Source organism: Lynx rufus, unplaced genomic scaffold (assembly GCF_022079265.1).
Source record: "Lynx rufus isolate CCGP_SWC_20201006 ecotype Redwood Valley unplaced genomic scaffold, mLynRuf1.p SCAF_26, whole genome shotgun sequence".
Classification (NCBI taxonomy): Eukaryota; Metazoa; Chordata; class Mammalia; order Carnivora; family Felidae; genus Lynx; species Lynx rufus.
The window spans coordinates 2,225,347-2,241,678 of NW_025814841.1; the positions used below are offsets into that span (position 1 = coordinate 2,225,347).

The 16,332-nt window shown below is 37.2% G+C and overlaps 1 protein-coding gene across 1 annotated transcript in view; it reads right to left on the reverse strand.

Moving 5' to 3' along the window:
• Positions 1-16,332, reverse strand: part of ZFPM2 (zinc finger protein, FOG family member 2) — a 372,521-nt gene that overhangs the window by 227,481 nt on the left and 128,708 nt on the right. The window contains exon 4 of the mRNA XM_047088967.1: positions 6,138-6,256. Coding sequence (XP_046944923.1) covers positions 6,138-6,256 — 119 coding nt within the window. The remainder of the gene's footprint in view (positions 1-6,137; positions 6,257-16,332) is intronic.

The following is a 16,332-nucleotide window of genomic DNA, read 5'->3' on the forward strand; positions in this document are numbered from 1 at the left end:
GCCAAGACCCAGAGAGATATGAGAAGTAGGAAAGTATGGTAGTCCTGAGCCTAGATTAGAATGAATATTAAAAAGGAAGAGATCTTTCCCAATGTCAACATCAATGAAAAGAAATGTTAAGGCGCAACAAAGAGTCATGCCTCACCAAATTATAAATTATATCATTGAGATGGTGGAGATTGGAGGATATGGGTGGGGTCCATCAGAATGCTCATGGTAAGGAAAGTCAGATTTTTATTTTAAAGAGTATGTGTTGAATATCTATTATGTGCCAGAGGCAGAGGTCTAAAACTGAATAAAAATTTTAAAAGAAATCTATGTTCTCTAGAATCTCAACAATAATTTGGATATTACTTTCAAATCGACTTCATTATTATATTTTAGAGGGTGAGGTTTCCCCAGAACTTACCATGAAATTGATACGAGTGCAAGTAGTCCATTGGGTAGGCAATCTCACAAAATTTCAGTAGAGGTATGGAGAAACAGGAAAGAGAAGGAAGGTCATAAAGAATGCATTATAAAGCCAACTGGAGCTCAGTTCCACTGGCAAACTCTAACCGCTTCTCAGAGCCTAAAGGAGAGGCGAGGAGATGGGGGTATCCATCCACCAGCTTCTGTCTCTCATTGGTTATCAGTCCTGGAAATATTAGTTCTCCAGCACATCTAGTTTGCCTGGCTTGCAGTGAATTTGCTCCTGAGGTTGGGAAAAAAGTCCTCTAATAGAAAGTCACAGATACTTCCACTAAGCAGCCTTTGACTACACAGATAAATGCTAGAGACATATGGGTAGGGGCGTACTTGCTACAGGGTGTGTACAACATGAGGCTTGAAGACTTTGGCAATGAATGGGATCAGAGATTAGTACTGAACTAGAAGTTCAGTTAGAACTAGACATAGTTAGACATAGTTAGGGCTAGAAGGAGAGAAACAGAGACATCTAAAAATTCTGACATTTTCCTATGATATCGAACAGGAACCTCTAATTCTTTCCCCAACCACATTTTAACGATGATAACGATCTTAAAAAGTTTAAGGTACAATTTAACACCTGTATTATTTGATTATTAAGGCAATGAAATGCTGTCTATAGTACCCTTTATATGCATATCTCCCATTTGTAGAATTGAATGTCACAAACATCCTTTGAGAAACTAAGACAATCTCTCCTGATGGAGCAGGATCAATAAAATGAGACTTCTCTATCAGACTTCACTTATTGAATTTAACAGGTTGTGAGGAATTTAGTATTACGTAGTAAGTAATGGGGGACTTTCTATTTACGTTCTATTTAATAAAGTATGCATGTTGTATAATTCCAGCAGTTGGCTGAATTAGACTAGTTAGCTACTGACAGCTGATATATTCAGAAGCAAGGAAGGGCAAATGTCACTGAAATTAAAGACATCCAGTCTTCCAAACAGTCATTGTTGTTTGACACTTATTAGGCCCTCATTATGTGCTAGCATATGATTTAGCATATTGCAAAGATCTTTGGAGAAAACGGAGGAAACGTCAAAGGTACAACATGTAAATACAGGAATTCTAAAATACCCCCAAAACAGATATTGATCATAATTTAAAGTGATTTTTAAAACAGCTTCCTTGTCAGTAGTCCTCTGAATGAAACTGCAAGACTTTTAAAAAAGTTAAGTTTGTGTCACCGTGATAGCATTTAATGTAAGTTATTCCTTGGTACAGAGGTGGGATGTTGGAGAGAAGGCTAGGCTCGCCCACTGGCTAACAGTCCATTCAGGGGTGCACAATTATATCCGAAAAATCTGAAACAATACATGGTAGTCCTTTGGAGGCTATGATGCTTAATTTTGTGTGACAACTCGGAAGGTGTTAACTTAAAAAAAATTTTTTTAATGTTTATTATTTATTTTTGACAGAGACACAGACAAAGACAGAGACAGAGCAAGCAGGGGAGGGGCAGAGAGAGAGGGAGACACAGAATCGGAAGCAGAATCTGAGCTGGCAGCACAGAGCCTGACATGGGGCTTGATCTTACAAACCGCAAGATCATGGCCTGAGCCGAAGTCGGACGCTTAACTGAGCGTCCCAGTTCAGTACTGAGCCACCCAGGCACCCCATGGAAGGTGTGTTAGATGAGACTAACATTTGAATCAGTGAACTTTGGATAAAGCAGATTGCTCTCTGTAATGCAGGTGGGTCTCATCTAACCAGGTGAAGGCCTGAAAAGAACAAAAAGACTGACTGACCTCTCCAAGCAACAAGCTTCATCTGTACCATTGGTTCTCCTGGGTCTTTGCCTACTGGTCTTTGGTCTGGAACTGCACCATTGTTTCTCTTAGGGCTCCAGCCACTGGCCCACACTGAAGATTTTTTGACTGGCCAGTCTCCATAAGCCAATTCCTTATAGTTAATATCCTCTTTCCCTCTCCTCTCTCTCTGACCCGTATCTGGTGCAATGAAGGTAGTAACTACACGTTGTTGCTGCTATTATTAAATCATGAAATGATACATGACGTATCAAACAAGATAATGGGGTGTGGGCAAAAGATTATTTATTTCTACGTTCAGTGTGTTACATAATTCCAAGAATAACTTTTTGTCAAATCAATTTGTTTGGCGTTTCAATACAGCCTGTATTTCTTGAAATGTGCTCTATACACCCAAATGCCTGGTCTGCAAAGGCTTCCTGCAGAAGGTGGCATATTGCTAATGCACTTCAAGATGGGAACTTGAAAGATATAAAAAGGATTTGACATCTGGCATGGTGACTCAATTAATTACTGTGTTGGATTAATTAGTGTGCTGAATCTCCTGAGCCAACACCATGAGTCTGAGCAGACTTACATTACACTGGTTGGCAAATAAGCACTGTAGGAGGGTGCTACTTCCAAATTTGATTCAAGGTTGGGTAAGGAAGGGTTAGGAGGCTATATATTTTATGATAAGGAAAATTTATCTTTAGGACGTAAAATACAAGTGAAAGTACTGTCCAAATTATCGAGGTAATGAAATCTCAGGAGCCTTTGAATTAACTCATAATTGCGCCAGTAGTCTATCAATTACCATAACAAATATTTTGCCTAAAGTAAGAAAAAAAAACATTGTGTATTTTCTCCAGAGTTTTTAAAATAAATTTAGAATATGTGTAAGGAAATCCCAAACATTTTTATCATGTTCCAATCATGTTACACATGCTCTTGAGCAGACAGTGTGGCATGGTCTTTAAGAATACAGATGCTGGGGGCGCCTGGGTGGCTCAGTCGGTTAAGCGTCCAACTTCGGCTCAGGTCAGGATCTTGCGGTCCGTGAGGTTGAGCCCCGCATCGGGCTCTGTGCTGATGGCTCAGAGCCTGAAGCCTACTTCAGATTCTGTGTTCCCCGCTCTCTGTGCTCCTTCCCTGCTCATGTTCTGTCTCTCTCTCTCTCTCTCTCAAAAATAAATACCCATTTAAAAAAAAATTGTTTTAAATACAGATGCTGGAATCAAAAGGTCTACGCCTTTATTTTCTTATCTAATTTTAAACAGACACAAATTCAGGTTTGTTTTGAGGATTAAATGAGTGAATCCATTTCAAATTCTCTATGCAGTGGCTAGAAAAGAATGAGTATGCGGTATATGTTAGCTCATTATTCTACAGTAGGAACAGTAGTACCCAAAGTGGTACCAGGAGTATTTAGTGACTTAAAATTAGAAGTAAATTTTGGAAAGGAATGCTATCACAAAAGGAAAGTCTTTTAAGGTATACTTTGGCAAAGCAACTAAGTTTTTAAATAGAGAAAATTACTATAGTTTCAGGAAATAGCATGAATCAAATATTGAAACCCTAAGGCAAAAAAATAAAACCAGACTATTAAGATTATTTTCTATAAAAAAACTACTACCCACGACTGGTTTTTGATACCCTGAAGAGTATTCATAGTCTTAAAATAATATCAAATAGTATCAATGGTATCAAAAGTTCTTCATATCTATAAGCTGAACCCTTTAAAAATATTAAACATGCCATAAAATAGCCTTATAATGGTACAAGAATATTTAAAAAACATCTATGCAAAAAATAGGACATTATTTCACTGAAATTAACCTTTCACAAATAGGTTTATTTTTCACCCAGAATGTAGCAAATGCTAAAAATGTATAATTGTACCATCCCACATATATAAATAGATAATTATATAAAGATCAAAAACTGAATTTTCATATAGATATTATTTTGATATAGTAAAAGGAAAACAAACATTTCTCTTTTACTTCAATGACAGGTGCTACTTCAGTGGCAGTACACTTTTGAAGAAATATCAGAGAAATAACTAAAGGTTGTGTTGGGGATGGATATGCAGTGATAAATAAGTATCTTATTGCCGAAAACATTTTTTAAGCGAGAGAACCAATACAAACTTCCAGATAAAATGGGTTTAGAGTAGTATTTAACTCAACCCTTGATGGTTAGACAATCTTCGTCTTGCCTTTGCTCGGAAATCAGTATGGTAAATATTGTTCTCTCAATGGAATCAATAGACCAGTCTATTAACAACTCAACCAACCAACGCCTGCGGTGTTTGTGGGGTGACATCGCAAAGCCTTTTTGAAGTGGGTAAACTGGACCACTAGGAATTAAGTTGCCCACATGATCAAATATTTAGCTTAACCTATCAACTTATTCAGTTCTTAAATACATGTGAAATCACCGACTTCATCCTTTTATGGATAAATATGTGGATTAAGGAAGTAAAAATCACACCCTAGAATCTCCCATGTTGTTTAAAAGTTTGGTGACACAAATATTTCCTATTTATTCCAATCATTACTTTTGGCTGAACCAATAACCTCTGTGTCATCCAATAGGCACTGAATAAGCGGAGATCCACACATACCAGTTTCTTTCATGCAATAACTTGAAGGAGAAATTTCTTTCATGTAACAAATTGAAGAAGGGCTGCAGTGTTGCTGAGTTCAGTACATTTGTCAAAACCCCTCTGGGAGTTTTTATGGCCCCACAGGGTAGACAGAGTCATTTGGCAGCCGTGAGACTCTTCTCATATAAGTGGCTTTTAGGAAGAATGTCATTCGTACATATAACTTGTGGAACTCCTAAATAATATAAAACATTTGTTTCCCCAAGTTTTATCACTTGTATCATCACTTAAATAGGAGAGGTCCCAATGTCTGTACCCTGGAACCTGTGAATGTTACATCGTATGGCAAAAGGGAATTAAGGAAGCCGATGGAATTAAAGTCGCTCATCAGCTGCCCTTAAAAGAGGATGATTATCCTAGATTTACCCAGATGGGCCCACTATAATCACAGGTGTTCTTAAATGTGGATGTGAGGAAGACTCAATCAGCCACCGTTGGCTTTGTAGACGGCAGGGGGCCTTGAGCAAAGAGCTGTGGATGGTCTTGAGAAGCTGGAAAAGTGAAGGAAACCGAGTCACGCTAGGAGACTCCAGAGACGGACTCAGTGTTGCAGATGCTTAGTTTTAGCCCCTCAGACCTCAGACCGGCACAACTGCAAGGTGATGTACTTGAGCTGTTTCCAAGCCACAAAGTTTGCGGTAGGTAATATGCTACAGCAGCAACGGGAAAACTAAAATATCCAATTAAGAAATGAAGTTTAAATGTATCCACAGATTCCATCTTTCCACTACTTTTTAACACAGGAGTTAATCGACTATCCGTATAATCTTACCTAGAGGCAGATTTTACAGAGATTTTACAAAAATGCTAACAGAAATTATGACGCTAATCATTCATCGTTGCTCTAAAAGGTACAAATAGTATTACCGAGGAATAACAAGGTTGTTCATTTCTTGTTCTTCATGTAAACCTGTAATGTATGACAATTAATTTGTGTCATCTTAAAAATAAAAGCATTTGTATATATTATTAAGTGTGAGTAGTATTAGTCTGGCTAAGCAGATAAAGCAACAACCTTATAAATTACCTTACTAAACAACCATTTGGTATGATTAACCTGTTTCCTTCTAAATTCTGCGTATATTACTGTCAGAGACAAACCACTTGGAAAGTCTCCAAGTTTTGTGGGCCATGAAAAAGAAAAAACAAACTGTTATTTTTAGCGATTTCCCTGGGAAGCAAGCAGAGATAATTTCTGAGCTATGACAAAATACTGAGTCAACCATCTCAGAACATCCACATACCAAGGAATTATTATTCAGGTCCATCTTCCCAGCAAATGGCCCCCAGGTTGTTCCCACAGGAAGTTGCTGCCGACTCTGGATTTTTCGTTCCCCGTCTTTCTGAAATACCTCCAGCTCTCCTGCAGACAATAAAAACAAGAGGTGTTTAGAGTACCTTCACGTGTGTTTTACCCACACGTTTTACTCTTTTTTGTGTGTTTGCTTTACACACACAGCATTCTCGGGATTCATATAAAGGCAATTAATTATGCTTGTCTGAAAACCAACTGATCTCGTTATCCTGAGAGGAAAATAAAACTTGTCCTTATAATTGTATTCAGATTTAGTCCAATTTCTTTCTTGCACCTTTTTCACACACATCATCTACAGAAGTGAATTCTACTTAGTAAGTCCTTAAGAACCTGAAATAATAACACTTTTCCAAAAGCAGTGCTGTGATGCCAAAACAGATAGACAAGAAACATTAGGACAATGGCTTAGAGTTAACATTCTTATATTTGCTCACGAATGTAACTAAAAATTATAATTAAAGATATACACCTTACACAATACTTTTATTATAGTTATTCAAGATTCGTGGTGAGCAACATCTGGAGAGTCTCTGGAAGTATGTGGTAGTTTTTTCAAGGTACTACTAATTTCAGGGGCTAAAATATTTACACGTACAAAAAGTAGAGATGTATGTTTTCCCAAATTAAAAAAATGTTTAATCAAATTCATTTTTCTTTTATATTTGGTATTTGATGTAGATTCTGTCACCAGAAGAGTTTGGAAAAAAAAAACCAACCTTATGAAACAGCCAGTTTAGGGTGGTCTCCCTCCTTTCATTCCCTCCAAATTATTACATTGGATCATTAAAAGGAAACAGGAAGTGAAGATAGTATACACGTTAGCATAAAGTAGGAATTCATCAAATGCTCACTTAAATAATAAATGAATAAGGGGCGCCTGGGTGTCTCAGTTGGTTAAGTGTCTGACTTCAGCTCAGGTCACAATCTTCTGGTTGACGAGTTTGAGCCCTGAGTTGGGCTCTGTGCTGACAGCTCGGAGCTTGGAGCCTGCCTCGGATTATGTGTCTCCCTCTCTCTGTCCTTCCCCTGCTCATGCTCTGTCTGTCTCACTCTCAAACATAAATAAACATTAAAAAAATTGAGAAATAAAATAAAGAAATAAGTGAATTAATTAAAAAAAATAACTAACTGAAGGCTTCAAATCTTCAAAGAATGGCCATCAGCCTAAAAAGTCTTTGGGATAATCAAACAAAATCTCAATCATGAATTGGAGAATTGGAATCTTTCTCTTTAAATAATTAAATCTATGATATTTATGTTCTGATAGTATCACTATACCATATTATCATAGCAAAAGCTTTGTATTTTAAAATATTAATCTTAATAATACAATGTATTAGTTCTTTTTACTGGTATTTCTTCTCAACCTGCTGAAGAGCAGACATTAAAGCGGGAACGAATGGATGAATAAGAAGTATAAATGGAAACCCATATACCACAGATAGCTGAGAAAAGTTCTAAATAAAATAGAATGTATTCAGTAATTACATTTTCTAAACGATACATAAGTTATGGTAGGTAATTAAGCATAAATGTTTTGTCTTACTCTGGCCTTAATTTCTGTTCAAGTCAGTAACTGTCTTTAAATATGTAGATTTAATCTTGATGTTTTTAAAAGCAATACCATCAACCTGAGTTCAGTTAGATCTTTCCTTTACTTCTTGGCATTTGTGTCACCTCTGTTTAATAGTTAAAATACCAGACATTACTTTTCATGTTTCTATTATTGCTTGAATCCTGAAAACCAAAGTCAAAGTTATGTAAACCACAACCAGCTAAAATTTTGAGTAATGTTGACATTGTGTCCATTATGAAATATAAATTTATCTGTATCGGGACAATGAAAATGCAATGGAAATAACAATTCCATGTTCACGGTAAAAAATGTCACTTCAAGAACTACACCATTCTCCCTACTTCTCATGCTCCCTTCCTCTCCCACTTGCCAAATACACGAAAAATGGAAGAACTCATTAAACTCATTGAACTGAGACAGCACCTCTCCCCTCCAGTTTGTTTTTCACTCTGATGTATCAGTAGCTAAAGATGATCAGTAATGAGGAAAATGGACCCCAAAAAGATTCAATGAGTTGAGCTTCTGAAATATAGCTTTATAAATAAGATATTTACAATAAATAATATATGCTTAAGTATCAAGTCCAGAGTCCAGGGAATATGGAACAATAATTTGTTTTCTCTTTGTGGAATAACAAACCCATTTCTGAGATTTTTCCCCTAAAAATGTTTTGCATCCTTGTACAATCTTTTTGATTAGTACATTGGAAGCAGAGCGCTTATACCCCAAATTTTCAGAGGCAGAGCCTAGCTAATAATCCAATATGATCTCAAAAAGGACTCAGTGGGAAATGTCCCACAATGTGTGCCTTCATATTCAAATGTGATAATATAGTGATTTACATCTTTAAGATTTTATTCTACTTGAAAAGAGACTGTTTAATTTCTGATAGTTCTTTGAATTTTCCAATGATATTTACATTTTAAGCAATTTCTTTATAACTTACTATTTAAAGATAAAATACATTTCAATCCCTCAGCTAAACACTGGTTAAGAATGTTCTTTTCTACATAAAAATGATGCCCAAATAATTTGCTTGATTTTACACACTTAAAAAAAAAAACCAGTCATGTCACATTTAAGTGATACCAGAGAAATCTGAGGATCTTTGAAAACCTTTTTAAAAAGTAATTCGTTCTCTCTTTCTGCCACTGACATTTTTCATTTGAAAAGGGTTCAGGCTCAGTCAAACAGTGACTTCTTATCTATACCTGTGGATTTACAAGTAGCTCTGTCTTTTAATGGATTAAGAACTACAAACTTAGGGCAGATCATAAAGTGATACCCAAATATCTCCAAAGTTCTTGAGGTGTCTTTGACTCTGCATTAGAATTTTAAGCAAACCAAAACTACTTTTATGAGCTCTTAAACATGGCCATAACAAAAAGTCCAGTAACTGTTCAAGCTAACAAGTCAATCTTTTCAACTTTATTAGGCAAACAGGCATATCCCAGTCTCCTTTCTTGCTTATCAAGAAGTTATTTTGAGGTTTAGGAAAATCCACTCTGTTGCTGAAGTAGTTAAATAAAAATATCCATTTATTCACTAGAAAACTGCAAACACATTGAAAATAATTAGCATTTGAACACTACCAAAGCTACATAGGTTAATGATAGCAAGAGAAGACATTGTATAAATGGAAATTATATTTAATTTAACTTAGATGTTGCTTGACAATATAATATTTAAATTTTTTTGAAGATAAATAAGTGTCATGAAATAGAGGAGACATTATCACACCAAAAATAAGATTAACTTTTAGTCAACTCTATCCAATAATCAACTAAACAGCCTTGAAGAAGAGATGTCTTTTCCGAGTCTTGGCTTTGTCATTGGTAAAGAGGGTTTTGCACTCACTTGCTAGTTGGTAAGGTGCTCCTGATACCATGATTTTCTTTCCCCAGATATGATATATCATGACAGGTAGAAAGAACCCTGGAATGGTGAGTCAGAGTGCCAGGTCCAACAGCTTATCATAAAAATGGATGTTTAACTTAAAAAGGACAGATATTTCAAAATCAGAAAGCAAAGCTCCAATTCTTGTTTGATTTGTTTATTCATTCTTTTTTGCCTCCATACATTAACTTATTCATTCTTTGATTCCACTAATTTATTTGGTATCAGACTGTGGGTTATGCCCAAGCATAAAGCAACAAACAAGACAAGCCTGGACCTTAGGCAAATTTCAGGAAATGTAATCCATTCACAAGGCTTGGGAAGTAGACACCATAGAACCTATTGATTATTCAGATTTTAGGAGTTAGGGAAGGGAAAATCCAACAATACTGTTCAGGTATCGGCTTAAGCAAATGGGTCAATGGTCATATATTGCTGAGATAAAGAACAAACACAAAAAAGATTTAAGGGTAAGATGAAGAGTTAGAGTTTGGAAATATTCAGGTCAAAGTGGCTGTAAGGAAGGCAAGAGGTGATTTTACATGGGCAAGTACAAGCCTGAGACCCAGAAGCAAGGTCTTAACTAGAATGATAAATTTTGGCATTTTAGCCACTAATTAAAACTAGCTGGTCTATGGCAATAAAAGCCATTGTATGGTTCACCCAGGACAGAGTATATCACAATAAAATAAGAAGACCTGAGACAGAGTTCCAAGGATCTTCAAAAGGCAGAATGATAGAGGAGCATGCACAGAAAATTAGAAGTGCAAGAGAATAGAGAAGAGACCGATATAGCAGTCAATTGATTGAGAATGTAAAGGAGGAGGGATCAATCAAGTAATGTGAAAATTTATGAAAGTAAGAAAAGAACCAGAAAGATACCTTTTGATGAAATGGAAATCATGAGTATGCAGAGTGAAAGGAGTTTGGTAGAAGGGGAGGCCAGTACACAGGCTGGAATGAGTTCAAAACTGAATTGGAGAAGAGTCTGTTGAATAAGCCATGTGAACCTGAGTAAGTCCCTTAACCCTCTGAATTTCGGTTTCTGCATATAAAATGGGAACTGTAATATCTTCTTCATATTACTGCTGGGAGGATTATTTCACATCATAACACATGCAAAGTGCCTAATAAATACTTACTACTTCACCCAAAAGACATTGAAGCATTCTAAGAGCGTGTCCACAAACTCGCATCAACACATGTGACCATTCACCAATGTCTGTGGTCACACTGCCTCTTACCACTTCCATCCAAAATATACGCCATACCTTGGCTTATCTTCCTTTCAAATATCTTCTGGATTCACCTTTCTTTTTTTGGGGCGGGGGGGGGGTTCATCTTTCTTATCAGCATTCCCCAGGTTTCATCAACTCAGATGTAGATTTCCAACCAATCTCAATTCACTCTACAGCTCCAATTCAGGCTCCAAATCCCTATCAGCATAAACACGCTAAAAAACTCCATGGTCACCATCTCACTCACTGGTACAAGTTTCTCCACTAGCTCCCTTCTGACCGTCCCAACTTGAGCCTTTATGCCTGAATCTTAACCACAATGTTGCTCCACGGTGCCTGCCTCACTTTCTGTTTTGCTCTTCAGAAGAGACTCTTCTTCACTCCAGATCAAGAAAGTCTTTCTCACTGTACTTTCCTCCTCATGTCCAGGTTAACCGTCACCTTTCGGAGAACTGTGCTTGCTCCATGGCAGACACACTATACTTGATAAACTCTATTAATGTTGCAAGATCAAACCCAAAGCTATTCTGTCTCACCAGATGTCTCTGAATTCCAGAGAAAACTGAGTTCTCCTTCCCTAGTACTCCCATGGCATTTATAATCCAATGGTACACAGTTTTGTATTTTTTTTTTTAATTTTTTTTTCAACGTTTTTTTTTAATTTATTTTTGGGACAGAGAGAGACAGAGCATGAACGGGCGAGGGGCAGAGAGAAAGGGAGACACAGAATCGGAAACAGGCTCCAGGCTCCGAGCCATCAGCCCAGAGCCTGACGCGGGACTCGAACTCACGGACCGCGAGATCGTGACCTGGTTGAAGTCGGACGCTTAACCGACTGCGCCACCCAGGCGCCCCTCACAGTTTTGTATTTAATTATTAGCTGGTGGTTTCTCTTTGATAACCCTTTTCACCTCAACGGGAATATAAATAGGCACCTTGAACTACAGGTATGGTTTTTAATTTCTGTTTATCCCCTGGTAATCAATATAGTTTGTGACATGTGGTAATTGCAAAATATAAACTGAACATAGTTGATTGTGTAAAGACTTCATACACTTAATTTACTTACACTCAAGTTCCTACACTCAATTTTAGTGCAGTTAAAGTTGATTTTAAGGACAAAAAAAAGTTGTCTTAGTATGTATCTTCTCTTTGGAGTACAATAATAATCATTTCATTTGCTCAGCATTTTGCTACATTTACTTACATTACCTCATCTGTGAAATATGGAGCAGGATGAAAACTAAAGATTTTTCCTCTCAATCCAGTTCATATTTTTGCAGCTATTCCTCAAAAAGAAGCCTCTTTTTTTTTTTTTTTTACATGCTGGGTAAATTCACACAAAATATTTGAGACACATAGGATGGACTAATCAATTTTGGTAAAAGATAATATTGTTAGTGCTGAGGGCTGTTTCTCTTATCTTCTTGATAATGCATACTTTTAAAAGTCTGTGATTACTCAAAGACTTATGATAGCCTCACTTAAAAAAAAAAAATAGAGAGAGAGAGAGAAAAAAAAAGCCCTAAGTCCGAAATCACTACCAAACATACTGCAGCTTTTAAGATATCAACTCACTTTTTTGTGCAAATAAAAGAAATTCGCTGGTGGAAAGAAATACTTAAAATCAAGAGAGATACCCTCACATCTTATTTTATTGAAAGTACAACGAAGCCATTGTTTTCCTTCTTTTAAATAGGGTCCTTTTGATGGCTCTTTAGAAAGCAAAATATACGAAAACCGTAGTTTACCAAAGGGGAACAGACAAGATGTGGGTCTTTTAGCATAGTTATCAGCAATCATGCTTCGACTGAATTCAGCATTAAGTTGTGACATAAATGTATATGGTATTTACAGAACGTCCCTTCACTCCAGGCTCAGTTTTCATAGGACATGGCTGCAAATAAGTGAGACGACAGAAGATCATATTTCATTTGCTGAAAATAAAATTTGGATTGGTTTGAACTTGGTTCTAAACACGTAACCAAATTTTAAAGCAGACCACATGAATTAGCTCATAATGTTTATCAGGCCTTCCTATAACAGAAGGCTATAGCGTCAGAACCCATATTTATATTTTCTTCATGGCTGGAAAACATTATACATCATGGTATCAAACATGGACAGCCCCGAAGTCATGCTGAGTTCAAAAAGCGCTCAAAGATTCTAAAAATCTCAAAACATTTTCAAAGTCAGCCAAGGTGGCTGAAGTATGGCAGAGCTCTTGCTATTTTATGGTTTAACCATTTGACGGCTGCCCGCCAGATACACAAGAGGGTGAGACGATCGTTTCACTGCTGATTATCTTCACAGCCAAAGTGCAGGGCTGCCACTATGTGTGTTTCCTCGGGCATTAAGAACAGCACGTTTCATCTGCATTTGAAGACAAACGGTGCCATTTACATTATGCTATGTTGAGCCATCTCAAAGCATAGTTTGGCGCAGGAAATGATAGTTCTTGGTTAAGTGGCTACAAATCGCCTTATAGGGATACCTTTTCTAATTTCCCTTCTCAATTTTTGAGTCATACAGTCATAACACACACACAACTACAGTTCTGAACATAAACTTGAAATACGACATTCCCTATTCAAGTGCTCCAGTCAAACCCTGATAAATCAGGCTGGCCATGCAGTGATCTTATCCCTTCTGACTCTTTAATAAATCGAACCTTGTAAGTTCGTACTGTTGGAAGTTGTCACTAAATGAAATTGTGACCTTATCCGGCGCATGAACTTATCCTGCTGACAACTACATTTATTGTGTGGATAAGAAAGGGGAAAAAAAAGAAAAAAAGAATAAAGAAAAAAATGAGATATTTGATAATTCTGATCTTAGCCATATGTAACTCTAACAGATGGGATCTTTTTGATGTTCCATTAATGATTTGCCAAAGATGAGTCTCTACTTAGAGAAAAATGCTCACCCTAGGTAAGTGCTGGGGGCACTGCAGATGTTATTAAAAGTGCATGAAGAGGTACTGGGTGACAGCAGTGAATCAGAAGCTATTAGTCTAACACAAAGAGCCTGAATTAGCTTGTAATTGCACTGGAAAAGATAACATAATGGTGGTGGCAAAATAGAAACATTCCCTTTTCATGCATTCAGTGCCTAAAAACTCCAAAACAAGACACTGGAATTGTCTAAATCCCAGAGCCAGTTAAATCACTGCATTTCTCAAGAATAAAAATGCACCCTTTGGCTACAGTTTCTAAAACGTCATGGCAATCAACGTGCACAGCATTAAGAAGAAGCAAAGTCACGTGTATATGCCACCATATATCAGCATATAACACAAACTCAGGAATCTTTTACTTTAGTATTCCGGCTGGCTTTAAGAATTAATTCTGAGGCTATGATACGTCTGGATATTCTTTCTATTATTATAAGGCCTACTGAAACCTACAAATTACCATATTCAACATAGAGAAATAGAAGAGATAAAATGTGGTTCCAGGTAGTAATATCATTGGTAATAAGGTCGAAAATTCAAGATGTTTTTAAAAACAAAACCATGATCTGAAATAAAACTAGAAAGCCTTCACCTGCATGTTCACATACAAAATAAGTTTTCTATGCAGAGACCATGTTCAAGACTGGGGGGAAAACCTGCCATATTTTGCCCTTTGCTCTGTGGTCTATTTCTACAAACAGAAAATCAGCTCATCCCAGGTGTCTGAAAACATTCACGTGGAGTGAGACTGGCTCTTGCAAATGTTTGGAAGTGTCACTGGAAAGAGGAGCTACAGTTTCTGGACTCCTTTCAGCTGCTGGAAGGAGGAAGGAGGGAGTCCCCACTCTTGCTCAAGAAACCTGGCACTGTATGTCTCTTTGCTGCCAGAAACCCTCCCTGACCTTCCAGACACCCCTCCTTGTCACAGGCTGACCCAATCCCACTTCCTGTTTCAAATCTTGAGACCCAGAGGGAGACAATCCTTTGGAAGGTATGGTTAGGAAGGAATCATCACAGAAGTGAAAGGTCTGGGCTAACAGACACAGAAAACAGCAGCGGAGGGGCAACAGTCAAAAGTTAGTCAATGGGCAGGAGGTCCGTAGAAGGGACGGGACCCACAGGGCACTGGTCTGCTGGAGAAGGTTTGTTTTCTCCAGGAGAAAAGAACTCTAAAGGAGAAACTTTGGGTACAAATCAACCCTAGACCCTGTTTGACTAAAATGAAACAAGCTTTTAAAGAACATTTACTATAGAACATCGGTGCACCTTATTGATATTTGGAGTTCTAAATTTTAGGCAACATCTACTTCAGTAGATGTTAAAATGGCAGGCTCTCTCACAGGTTAAATTTATTAATGTGGAAAAAGATACTTGGCTCACAATGGAACTAAAGACCACTGGCTTGCTAGGTACTTCTTTAGCTCAAAAACCATATTAATCCAGATGTCGTCTTTTTTTTTTTTTCTCTTTTTTAACACATTGTGAAATGGTGCAGATGGAGAAGTAAGGAAATGCAATGACAAACTTTAACAGGTAAACATTCTTAAGCATCAACTGTGATTAGGATGAGTTTTACCCGGATGAAAAGGTCTATATTTGGAATGGAGAGGTGACTTTTGGGGCCACAATACTGGAGAGCCAAAGGATGGCAGAATGACTTCACAGATGAACAAGTAACATGGGGAAATGACAGTATTACTTTCAAAGTCTTTAATCCAGGGAAGTCACAGTGCTCTATAAAGTACTCTCAGCCAAGATAGAAACATGCAGAAGACTGGTCTAAAAGTGACATTCCATGATGGATTTAAAATTTTTCATCCAGTGAACCAGTACAAGTATCACTTTTAAAAAAATAGTACAGAAATTCTACTATCTCCTCTTCCAGTTTCTCCAAATGGTAATGTCTAATATAACCAACAGTATGATTATCAACACCAGAAGATTAATGTTAACTAATCTAACTAATCTGTTTGTAAATATTAGCTAATTTACAAACCGTATTCTTGTCTTTCATGACCTCGATGTGAGTGAGGAACACTGGCCATTATTTAAAAGACTGTCTCTTAAGTTGCATTCGTCTGGTATCTCCTCATGAAGAGACCAAGGTTATGCATTGTCACCAGAAGGAATGCTGTGTCCTTCCCAGTGTCCCACAGCAGGGAGTACATGAGATCCATATGTCCTATTACTAGTGATGGTCATTTTGATGATTTGGTTAAAGTTGTGTCTGCCAGGTTTCTCCACTGTCAAGTTGGCAAATTTCCCTTTGTAATGAATAATTATCTAGTGGGGGAAATACTTTGACACTACGTGAATATGCCATTTCTCATCATACTACTGAAATGTTTTCTGAAGTCTTGATGTGGGTCCCCAAATTTGGGAGAACAAGTCCTGTCCAGTATCAAACATTAAAGAATTAAGTGTATCAGCCACTTAATTCTCTTACTTATGGCATCTGCAA